This window comes from Panthera tigris, chromosome D1, assembly GCF_018350195.1.
Source record: "Panthera tigris isolate Pti1 chromosome D1, P.tigris_Pti1_mat1.1, whole genome shotgun sequence".
Lineage (NCBI taxonomy): Eukaryota > Metazoa > Chordata > Mammalia > Carnivora > Felidae > Panthera > Panthera tigris.
Window position 1 is genome coordinate 1,367,501 of NC_056669.1, and position 12,492 is coordinate 1,379,992.

General features: G+C 51.6%; 1 protein-coding gene across 1 annotated transcript in view; it reads right to left on the reverse strand.

Moving 5' to 3' along the window:
• Positions 1-6,020, reverse strand: part of MMP8 (matrix metallopeptidase 8) — a 13,724-nt gene extending 7,704 nt beyond the window's left edge. Inside the window, exons 1-5 of the mRNA XM_007075966.3 lie at positions 5,654-6,020; positions 3,486-3,730; positions 2,774-2,922; positions 2,561-2,686; positions 1-25 (exon numbers count right to left, since the gene is read on the reverse strand). The exon at positions 1-25 is cut by the window's left edge and continues 137 nt beyond it. Coding sequence (XP_007076028.2) covers positions 1-25; positions 2,561-2,686; positions 2,774-2,922; positions 3,486-3,730; positions 5,654-5,788 — 680 coding nt within the window. The 5' untranslated portion in view covers positions 5,789-6,020. The remainder of the gene's footprint in view (positions 26-2,560; positions 2,687-2,773; positions 2,923-3,485; positions 3,731-5,653) is intronic.
• Between the last annotated feature and the right edge of the window lie 6,472 nt (positions 6,021-12,492).

Sequence of the window (12,492 nt, forward strand, 5' to 3'; positions counted from 1 at the left end):
GCAGCAACAAGAAACAAATTATAATCTGCAATGCAAGCACATGTGGTGAATGGCTCCAAGTGGATCCAAGGGTGGAGGAAATTCTGATCTCAAGGAATGCAGCTTCCAAGCCAAAAGCTCCTGGAGAAAGAGCACTGCCCAAGCCTTCTTTTGCATTTTCCCTGCAGGCTTCTGAAGAAATGGAGATTGGAATCAGTCAAGGTAGGAGTTACACGTTCAGATTAAGTGAGCTTTGCATCAAACCTTAGGGCCAAGAAAAGCTGCCTTTATTCTGATTCTGGTACTCCATGAGTGTGGACCTGAGGCTGGGAGACCATGGTGGCAGGGCCACCATGGTCTCTTGATGCTCAGCAGCCCTCTCCAGCCTCCCAAGCCCTCAGCTTCAGTAGAGTCTCAGCGGGCACCAGCTCTTCCCAGATTCTGAATTCTCGAAGCAGCTTCAAGGATTCCCCTCCAGAAACAGACAAACACTGCTCCTTCCCCCATCTCTAACTTCCAGGAGCACAGTGCCTTTGCCAGTTGGGAACCCAAAATTCCAAGGTTCACGCTCCTGGCAATTAGCAACCAAGTTCCTTGGCCAAGTCCAAGACCTCCTCACTTGCCCAGCAGACACATGAGGATTTGACTCGTGATGTGAATCTCTCAGTCTGGCCATCTCACAGACAGGCTGAGCATTTTGTTACACACCTATCTCTTATACATTAGTAACTAGGGTTGTAGAGTACTTTCCATATGCTAGGAAGTATAATACTATTTAGTCCTCACAACATTTGTATGAAGTATTGTTAGAAATGTTTTTATAGTAAAGGAACTGAATCCCACAGATTTCAGGTATCTCCTTACGGGTCTTGCAATAATAAGTGGTAGAGCTGGGGTCAAATCCAGGTACAAGGGCAAGCCCCATTCTCCAACTACAACGTTCAACTTCCTATTGACAATTAGCCTACACTAATTCTACCCATGCTCCGAGACATTTTTGTCTTGACCATCACGTCCTTGTATTTTTGCAATCATGAATGCTTCTCCAAAAACATCTCTGAGTGTTGGGCCTTGAATGGCAAACAGATGTGGGGGATTTGTCATGATGCACAGTCTAGAAGGAGAGATGAATGCCAACAACTTGGATAGCACCAAACAGTGAGGAGAGCAGCTAGAGAAAGAGACACGAAGACTGTTGGGATTCTGAGGAGAATGTCCTCATTTCCAGCTGCAAGACAACAGAGGGGTGGCATGTGACATAGCACAGAAAGAGATTTTGAAAGGGGGCGCTTGGGGCACAATGTGAGCAAATGTAGGGAGGTTGGAAAGCAGGTACTGTCATGTGGGAACGGTGAATGCACAAGGTGGCTGCAGCGTGCGACACAGGAAGACAGCCATGAAAGATGAGGGTGTAAAACTACTGAGAGCTTCAATGCCAAGGAAAGGTATTTGGATATTATTTGTTGCAGAAAATGTAAACACTGCAAGGTTAAGTAGGAGAGTAACGTAATCCAAGATAGGCTTTCCAAATATAAATTTTGCTGCCGTGCTAGGAAAAATTAGAGGGAGCAGAGACTTGAGGTAAAGAGCCCAGGTGGGAACCTGTGTCATTTAGCTCAGCTAAGAGGGAATGACCATGTGGACCGGTAAGGAGGGCTCTAGGAATTCTAAGTAGCAGAGAGTGTTATCTGTCTTAGGGTATAGGCAGCTCCTAGCACAGGGACTTGGGTAGAATAAGTTCTTTGAGAACTTGGTGGGAGAAACTTGGTTCTTTGAGAAAATGGTGGGAAGAACAGGTCCCAAGCAAGGATAAAAGGTTCCTTTCCTACTTTCTAGAATGTGTTCTGTGGCGTACTGTTACTTGTGGCCTTGTGAAGTACCACATGGTCCAGATACACCTGTCCTTATTCTCAATCCTTCCCTTCAGGTGATCTGACTCTTATCATGAGTCTTCTCCTGAAAGGTTTGGTTTGTCCCCAGGAACACACCACTGAAGAAGAGCTCCACAAAGATGACATAACTTGACAAGAAAGATGGCGGCTCATTTCCAAGTGGGATAGGTTTCTAAATGAACCCAACTGTTTCTGGATTTCCAAAAATAGGGGCCTTTTCCAAACATCATTAAATTTCAGAATATGAAAAGAGAGATACACCCTAAAGCAGTAGTCAGCAAACTTTTTCTGTAAAGGTTTAGATAGTAAATATTTTAGGCTTTGTGATTTCTGTGAGTACTTCTGTAGGAGGTACTCAACTCTGCTGTTGTGCCATGGAAACAGCCATAGATGGTACATAAACAAGGGGGCCTTGTTTCAATAAAACTTTATACAAACAGGACTGGCTGGATTTACCCGTCGTCTGTAGCGTTTTGATTTCTATCCTAGGAAACAAGGTCAGTACTTAGCCTTAGGCTTTTCAAAAACCTAAATTGACCTAATATGAGGTAGGGAAATTTTAAAAAGGTCCATTTGTGTGGGTTTGAAATGTTAAAACCCCTTGGATGTGTGTATGTATCTACGTGGTGCTGCTAACATGACAAAGTTCACTCAGAAGCTGCATGTGGACATGCCCTTGGTTAACTTACTTTCAAAATTTGTGGTCCATGTTTCTTGTTCATCGAAGTGAGCGTCTCCCCCAATACCTGGGCCTGGCTGGAAGGCATGAGCGAGGATTCCATTGGGTCCATCAAATGGAGAATTGTCACCATGATCTGAAATAGAACAACCCGTATCAGGTCCTTGCCGAGTCTCAGGTTAGCTCGTGAAAGTAAAACCGAGCTCGAGGGCGGAGGGCCTACCTCCTTCGTAAAAAGCGATATCGATGTCCGCTTTTCCCTGCGAGATCTTGGTGAAGGTCAAGGATGATGCGTTAGCCCATATTTGAAAGGCTGTGCTAATGGCAGTTTCCACCTTTTCCTGGGACAACTGCGTGGTGTACTTCAGGATCCTTCAAAATGAGCACAAGGGGTGTCACCACACTGAGCTCATCCACCTGGGGGTCAGTGACATGATGCGCTGCCCCTGGACAGGGTCTAATGAGGGCTCGGGGCTGCGGACAAGTCCCTCCGTATCTTCAAACTCGGTGTCTTTGTTCCTAAGAGGAGGATCGTAACACAGCTCCCCTCTCAGAGGGCTGTTGGGGGATTCAATACATGTAGGGCCTTCCACTCGGGACTCGGCAGATCGTGGTATTTGACGGAGATCGTTCTCATCGGGATACGCGGGGAGTAATGACTAAGCCTCTGTCGGGGCCTGAAGGGGGTTCACAGAGGGACAGTCTGATGTGGCCATCGTCCCTTAGACTTGGAGGAGGAGCATGAAAACTCCAGGCTTTGGGGTGAGGAGAGCCTGTGGGGTCTTTGCTCTTTCCCCCCGGCCTCACTCACTAGACTCTGGTCTCCCCGGGGTGGGGACACGGGGTCCCGTGGGTCCCGTGTCCTGGGGCAGCGCCTGGCGTGTCACACACGCTCGCGAACACCCCTAACGCGTCCCGAAGCTCGGGAAACTCACCTGTAGGTCAGGTTCGTATGTTTCCACCTGGGGTTTCCCGGGGTCACCATGAAGTCCCCGTTGTCAGGCACCCCGCAGCGCGGCTTCTGCATCATCTCCAGCGTTTCCTCATCTGGCTTCCCCGTCTCGTTCAAGCCAAAGAATCGCTGCATCTCTCTGAGCTTGTCCACAACCACACTGGTGCCGTTGCTCCGTCCGGACCGGTATTCGCCCCGCGGCAGCTGGTAGAACCTCTCCAGGTAACTCTGGGCCGAGACACACACGTGAGGGGACTCGCTCAGTCACCTCCGTCGGTGCTCCGGGCTTCCCGGCGTCCTTCCTAAGTCACTCCCAACCGTCTAACAAGCTGGTAGTCACGGGAGCAAACACAGAGTCGCAGCCCGGCGTTGAGAGAACGCTGTCCCTTGGTCAGCACGGCCCCTCCATTCGGAGCTCCCGGGAATGTTTATACATAAAAACAGGTATGGGGCGCCTGGGTGGCTCAGTCGGTTGAGCGGCCGACTTCGGCTCAGGTCACGATCTCACGGTCCGTGAGTTCGAGCCCTGCGTCGGGCTCTGTGCTGACAGCTCAGAGCCTGGAGCCTGTTTCAGATTCTGTGTCTCCCTCTCTCTCTGATCCTCCCCTGTTCATGCTCTGTCTCTCTCTGTCTCAAAAATAAATAAACGTTAAAAAAAAAAAAAAAAACATAAAAACAGGTATTCTGTAAGGGTTGAGGTCCAAGGCCGCATGCAAGATGCTCGTATGCAGTCAGGAGACTGGCTAGGCCTTCCTAATTTCTTGAAGTGTTTTAAGTTCATTTATTTTGACAAAAGGAGGGAGGGGTGTAGAGAGAGGGGGAGAGAATCCCAACGAGACGCTGACACTGTGAGCGCAGAGTGGGATGTGGGGCTCCACCTAACGAACCGCGAGATCGTGACCTGAGCTGAAATTGGACGTTTACTGACCGAGCCGCTCAGGTGCCCCCGCATTTGTTGATGTTTTAAGGTATCAGTTGCATCAATGCAGAGTCTCTCTTACGTATCTTTTTGCTCCTCTAGAGAAGGTTTAGTCCCTGTCGCTAAGAAAGGCAAGTGCGTGCGTGGAGGGAAATTGCCGAGACGCCCATTCAAGTCCCAGACCTTCTGGATGCTTCACAAGTGAGAACGGACAGTTTCACGAGAGCTCCGGATAGGTTTGGGACAACGGCACCATCATCGGCATTAGCCTCTTATCCACCGCAGATCCTCTGGAAGGGGCCAGGGGCACATGACAGAGCACAGAAATGGGGAAGGGGGGATTCACAGAGGCTGGGGTTCGAATACTAGCTCTGCCTTAGATTAACTGAGTTTTGGGGTGCATCACAGAAGTCATTCAAGACTCACTTGAGTGTCCACAGTGGGAACAATAATCCCCCCTTGCAGGGCTGCAGTGAGGTCGACATGAGATAGTGTTGGAGAAACGCTTAGCGGGGTGTCTTGTGAGGAGTAAGCACTCCGTGAGCTCTAGCTATTAGCCTGGGGCTTAGTATTCTCACTGCAAGATATATTCAAGAACAAAGCAAAGGGAAAAAGCAAAAGAAAGAATGCTTTTCTACAACTGCAACGCTAAGAAAACTGCACGTGACAAATCGGTGACAGCGTTCCTGGTGCTTCTTCAAAATGTGGTCTGACTCTTGTACTGTGGGATGAGGGGAAAAGCTATGGGTTTGGCTTTGATGGTGCCCGGAATAGTTCGTAGACAGCCTCAGAATCTGGAGTAGAAAGTCTCACTGCACTACGCCTTGCTTTCTAGTTCCTTCTGATTTCCTGTCCTCATGCTCTCTAGTCCCCCTGAGATTTTTGGCTGCGAAGACAAGTCCGTACAGACAACACCGGACATGGAGTCACTGGGCTGCATATAAGCGAACGGGGGAATCTTAGGTTTGCGAGAAAGAAAATCATTTAGTCTTGCAATTAAAACCGTTCCTGCTCAACGGCTCCCCAGCCGGAGGGAGCCCAACAGCAATATTTTTCCTGGGTTCGAAGAGCCCCGCCTGGGGCCCTCCAAACCCCTGACACGAGACGTTTAAGCTCAAACAAAGCAACTGCACAATTCCATTCCGGCTGATTTAACTAGAAAGAAGAAACAACCCACACGATTTCCTAATAAGCGGCACGTCAACCACGCGCCTGCCGGATTGTCAACTTACCTGAACGACTTGCGTGGTCTCCTCTTCCGGGGATTCCCAACGTACCGGAAAGGCCCCGGAGAGGTGCAGGAGGAATGAGAGCAGAGGCAGAAGCATCGTCAGACTGAACATGGCCTTTCCCACAAGCACCGCCATCCTGGCCTTGCTCTGGCCCTTGGGGCAGGGTCCTCCCCTCCTGGGTACCCTCCAGTTCAGCGGATCGGATGTCCCTCACGGTCCTCTTCTGGTCTCTTATAAAAGCTGTGTTTTGAACAATTGCCCCATCAGCAACATGAAGCAACACGGGTTAATGATGCTCGGAGACTTGTGCAAGGCCACAACGTGATGTGGGACTCCACGGTGGGCTGGCAGTGTCCTGCAACAGAAAAACAATTGCAACTTGCTCTTCTCTGTTCTTGGGGTTTTTTGGTCAGAGATTTACCCTTGCCAAGCTGTCTGGTCTAGGGGAAGGAAGGGAAGCTTGATCCTGAATTTCGAGAACAGCAGTTACCTGTGGGTTTCCATTTCCTAGGTGTGGCAGATGCTGGGGCCGGGTTAATTTATGCAGGGGTGTTGTTGGATTCATGGTAGTTATCTTGGGGCCGGGGATCCCAGAGACTCTCTGGATGTGAGGAGAGCGTGGCTGGGCGTGTGGTCAGCAAGCAGGGCCCGTGTGGGGTCCTGGAGCAGCTTCTGGGAGATGGGGGTTGGGCGTCAGTGTATTAGAGAATCCCCAGGCTGCAAGCTGGATTTTCCATGGGAAGGACAAAGAAAGCAATAGCGATGATGATAAGCGTACAGTGTGTTGAGTACGTACGACGTCCCACATGTACCTGATGTACATCTGTTGTGTCCGGCCATCCTCGCACGGCCTTGGGATGCTGTCATGTCCTGCATTTTGCAGAGGAGATCAGATCCGGAGAAGAGAACTTGTACGTCATGCACTGAGTGAGGGGGGTGGGAGGTGGCTCGGACTCAATCCAAGCGATGGGTCCTGAGACTCCGAGCGGGCAGGCACTCCAGCAGCCACACCTGGGAGCCCGGCTGCCCCACGATGAGCACCCGGTCCAGGCCTGCGACAAACTGGGGGACCCTGGCTTGTGTTCACCGAGGAGGACGAGACGGTGTGTGTGCGTGTGCCCCCAGGGAAAAGACGTGGGGAGAGGATTTTCAGCCCCTGTGGCTGCAAATGGGCTGCACTGGTTTTGAGGGGCCCCTGGGCAGGTTTTAAATCATGTCACCTGGTCACAGTTATTCTGATGTACATGTAGATCATGTCACTAGACAGTCTTTGCGTGTGTTCATTTACATATATTTACATATATCCTGCAAGGACAGGTGTGTGGTGTATAAATGTGTTTGTCAACATGACCAATGTTTACGACATAGGACATGTGTTGATATGGAAATAGGCTTTTGTTTGGGATGCTATATAGTACTTAGTTCGGGTCCCTCTAGAAGTTTCTCATGAGCTTTGGAAAAATCCAAAGAAATCCGTCTCAGGTTAGAACATATCTGGGCAGCAGATTAAGGCTCCTGGTGTAGATTCCTGCATTCACCCAAATGTTTCCTGTGACCCAGCATATGCCAGGTGCTGTGACGGGTACTCGATTATGGGAGAGAAGGTCAGAGGGGTTGGGATGAAATGCTATGGGAGTCTGGAGGACAAAGCCATGGTGGGGGAAGGTGGAATCAAGGAAGGCTTCATGGACGAGGTCGAGCTAGAACTGGACCTTGAAGGGCAAACACGAGGCAAACGTGCACAGTTGCAGAAGCCCAGGCCCTGAATGCGTGTGCAACCTCCTCGGGTTTTTCAAGCCGTTCTAAGGTCGTGATCATGTCAACTGTCCCAGGCGCACAACTTAATCAGGATGTGGCTTCCCCCAGTTTATTTTTTTTTAAAGTATTTTTTTAACGTTTATTTTTGAGATGGGGGGGACAGCATGAACGGGGGAGGGTCAGAGAGAGAGGGAGACACAGAATCTGAAACAGGCTCCAGGCTCTGAGCTGTCAGCACAGAGCCTGATGCGGGGCTTGAACTCACAGACCGCAAGATCATGACCTGAGCCGAAGTCGGCCGCTTAACCGACTGAGCCACCCAGGTGCCCCGCTTCCCCCAGTTTAGATCTCTAGTGACAAATCCTCTGCCCACTAAGGTTGCCTGAACACTGGTCTACCCTGTGTTGAGATATTTTGATGCATTGGCTTGTTTACAAGGTTCCTAAAGGCACTTTCTTCTGAACATCCTGGTCAGTGATTTATGCAAGAATCCAAAACTTGTGGTGTTTGTATAAAGGTTATGCTAGACAGAATTCTCCAAAAAAATAAAAATAGAAGGACCTTATGTTCTAGTAATGCACTTCTGGGTATTTACCCAAGGAGAAGGACGACACTAATATATATATATGCACCCCTATGTTTACTGCAGCATTATCTACAACAGTCAAATATGGAAGCAACGTAAGTATCCGTAGATAGATGAATGGATAAAGAAGATGGGATATATATAATACAGATATATAATATATAGTGAAAAATTATATATAATAGGATAATTATATAATAGAATATTACTCAGCCATAAAAAAGAATGAAATCTTGTCATTGTGGCAACATGAATGGACCGAGAGTGTATTATGCTAAGTGAAATAAGTCAGACAGAGAAAGACAAATACCATATGATTTCACTTATATTTGAAATCTAAAAAACCAAATGAGGGGTGCCTGGCTCACTCAGTCAATGCAGCATGTGACTCTGGATCGTGGGGTCGTGAGTTCGACCCCCATGTTGGGTGTGGAGATTACCTAAAAATAAAACCTTAAACCTTAAAAAAAAAAAACAACCCTAATGCACAAACAACCACAAAAACAGAAACAGACTCAAATATGGAGGATGAGGGGTGGCCCGAGGGAAGGGGACGGGGAGACAGAAGAGGTGGGTAAAGGGGGAAGAGATACAAACCCATGGTTATCAAAGAGATAAGTTGGAGATGGGAAGCACAGGTGAGGAATACAGTCAGTAATACCGTAACGACCTTGTGTGGGGACAGAGGGTGGCAGGGCCCGATGCCGTGAACACATGGTTACGTGTGGACTTGTAGAATCATGATTTTCTACACCAGATGCTCCTGTCGTTTGTCACCTACGCTTCTGGAGCTGCGACGAGAGGTGGAAAAGACGACGTAAGTTTTCTGGGCCTCCAGGTTTTGAGTCCTTCCTTCACACGTGACCACTGCCTGTCTGCCTGCCATCCGTGCCTCACCCCTTCTGATGCCTGGAGCCCACACTGCTTTCAGGCCCTCTACCCTCAGAGAATGTACTACGTGGAAAGGTCGACTGTCAGTCATTTACACTTTAGTGTGAATTTAGGGGCTATTTGCCTTTTAAGTCAACTTACTTGGAAAAAAAAAGCAAACAATTTGTTAGAAAATGAAGGCTTTCTTCTGTAGAAGAGGCGTTTGGGATTGAGTAAGAAGATGGAGGAAATTAAGTTCTGGACAGACGATCCAAGGCAATGGTGGGTCTCCCTATTTCCGTCTTGGGCAGCAACCTCGTCTGATGATCCGATATGCTGTCCCCCAGCAGCGACCGCAAGTTGTACTGTTGTAGTTCGCTTTTGCATCTTAGCCCCAAAGAACCGAAACTGCAAGATTTAGTCTGTTTTCTGATTAAAAAAAAAAAAAAAAAAATGGGTCCAGGCAGCTGGGATGGGCATAGGTGGCAGGGAAAGCCGGACATGTGGATGTGTGCCTGAATTTTGAGGCGGAGTGGGAGTTTGCTAACAGGAACGTGATCTGGGGTAGGAAACAAGGTCACCAAGCCTGGAAGTATACCCCGCGTGGCACACGGCTAATCTGCTTCATAGCAGCCAAGGATCGCGTCCTGTGCCTCACGCATTTTAACTCTGTGATCAGGATGGAGGTCTACACACGTGAGCCGGTTAGCAGGGTGATTGTTGGGGTCGGTTGTGGTGAAGCGTAAACAACATTGCGCTTGACACTGTGCCCAGTGGGCTCGACTTTTAGCTTTGCCACTTCCTACTCGTGCAACTCCTCACAGCTCTCCTGTTGTCGTGAGTTCCACACGTTGGACACCTCGCACGGCCTCGGGACGATTAGAGGAGACGCTGCAGGTGACCACCTGTGGACACCCTCCAGGGCGGTGTCCTCTTTGGGGGATGAACGCGGTGGCCGCGCTTCCATTTTGCGAACCGAGGTCGCAGTGTCGAAAAGCTCTTTTCCAGAAAGAGAAGTGTTCGCGGTTAAGCCACCGAGTGACGAAATAACTTCCATGCAGTTTCTGTCCGTGTCCAGAGCCCGGTGCAGCCAGAGGACATGTGGTAACTCCTTGTGCAGAGCACAAGTGGTTAGGATAGAAATCACTCCAATCATCATGAATGACCCCCGGTGCCGAGCCAGCGGTCTTTGCCGTTGGCGGAGGTAAAGGTGTGCGTGGGGCGTCTGGACTCGGTCTCGGGTGTTCAGTCTCTCTCACCTCCCGTAAGCTTCATAACCACCCGAGGAAGTAGGGGTTGGCATCCTCATCTTAAAGTTAAGGACAAGGAGGTTCAGAGATGCCACCAAATGGGCCTTTCTGTGGATCCTTCCAAGCATCTCTCCCCTTTGCTCCCAGGGAGGAAAAACTCAAAACGAGGTAACCGTTCTCCCTCTTGGCTGACCCTCAGGATGTGCATTAAACACAGATAGGTGCACCCCGCTCCAGCTGCTGCGCCCGAGTCTCTGGGGAGGTTCCCAGGCATGTGCCAATTTAGAGAGCATCCCGGGTGACTCAGAAAAGGAGTTCAGGACCTTTGCGGTGGGGAGCCTGGGTGGCTCGGTCGGTTGAGCGTCCGACTCTCGACTTGGGCTCAGGTCATGCTCTCAGGGAGCGGGAGCCCAGGGTCAAGCTCTGTGCTGACAGTGAGCTGGCTTGGGATTCGCTCTCTCTGCCCCCTCCCCCACATGTGCTTTCTCTCTCTCTCTCTCTCAAAAAAAAAAAAAAAAAACTTAAAAAAGAAAAGAAAAAATCTTTGCTGCAAAGAGGATTGAGAACATGTGACAAGAGAGGGGACCATCACACCTCCAGGGCTGAAAAGAATGAACAGTCACATCCTACTGGGGAGCTCAGCAAAGCCCAGGAGGTGAATTCTGAACGTGGGCTGGATTTTGGGATGGAGGCTGGGGTGGATGGGTTGCGGTGGGTTAGGGAGGAGAGAGGAGGAAGGTTGGGTTGTACCAGGGGGTTAACAGGGTTCCTGGTGAATGTGTGTCCAGCTTATTAAGACAAGCAAGTTGCAGTGGTGGCTGGAACCCAGCGGTGGAGGGACAGGACTGAGCGTCAACAGGCCGCTGAGAAGCGGCGGCCGTCGGTTCCTGAGCCGAGTCAGTGCAGGTAACCTTGGCCACAGCCTCCAGGACAGACCCGGGGGGGATGGAGTTTGGGTGAGGGGCATGGTGACCTGGGTCTTCCTCCAGGACGAGGAGACACAGCTCTGGGGGGCAGGCTGGATGGGGAGGAAGGACGTGGAGGAGGCCGGAGGTACCGTCGCGTCACACACGTGCCCTGGGGCGTCCACACCGCTAACATCCAGGGCCCCGATGAGTGAGGGGGTGGTCCCGCGGGTGACAGGTGGGGCACAGGAGCAGCTGTGGCGGCCATGCGCGTGCAGGATGGCTGCAGGCGGCAGCGGGAGCCCCCCACCCCCACCCCTGCCCGGTCTTCCAGCCTGTGCTTCCTCCCAGGCGGAGCGCGGGGAGGGTGAGACCGCGCGGATGGTCAGTACCTGTCCCCACCAGGGCACGATGCCACTTCTCTAGGCGGCTCTGCTGGAGGCAGGAAGCCGCTGAGTGGATCTCCCCAAAGTCTCTCTCCACCCGTCAGCCGGCCTGGCCTGTGGCTGCGGTTTCTGATTTCCTTTTTCCGGAGCGGAGTCTTTCCTGAAGCTTCTCCCGTCCGGTGTCCAGCCTCCCGCCCAGCTATCCCGCGAGATGACGTCACCTGTGACGCCCGTCACCCCAGGACCCTGGGAACCGCCCCGCGGTGTCCGCGGACGTGCCCGCGTTTCTGCAGCAGCATGCACCCTGCCACACGGCCTGTCCTTGTCTGCCAGCAGCGGGTGTCCCCTGGGGCGGAAAACTAACCCCCCCCCCCCCAAGCTCCCGTCCTCACGGTCAGCCTTCCTTGGGGGCTGGGCCTGCTCTGAGCGCCCCCTGCTCTGTGCGCCCTCACACCACGCCCCTGCTCCGTGCGCCCCCTTCCGTGCACTCCCGTCCGTGCACCCTCACACCATCACACGGCACCCCTGCTCCTCACCCCCTGCCCCCCGCCCCCCAGCCCATCCCCGCCTGGCTCGAGGGGAACCCCTCTGGACTAGCTCTGCCTCCCACCTGCAAAGTCCCCACTAGACTCTGTTCTCGTCTGGGTCAATGAATCTCAACTAATTTTTTCGGCCTAAAATACCAGAAAAACACAGCCTACCCCCTGACGACTGGTGTGTCCCGGGCAGTGCCCCAGCCTCCTCTGGCTGCTTTAACAAGTTACCCACGAGCTCGGTGCCCTTGAAACAAGACGTTGGATCATCTCACCGTTCTGTGGTCACAGATCTGCTGGGGGCCTCTCCGGACTACAACCCAACTGTGAGCAGGGCTCCGGTCCCTCCTGGAGGCTCCAGAGGAGCTGTTCCCAGCTTCCAGGGCGGCCTGCACACCTTGGCCGTGGCCCCTTGCTGCGGCTGCAAAGCCAGCCAGCCTGCTTCTCCCCACCTCTTCTCCCTGCCTCACCTCCTGCCCCGACCAGCAAGGGTTTCTCCACTTTAAGGATTTGCGCGATTGGATTGAGGCCACCTGGATAACCCAGGCGGT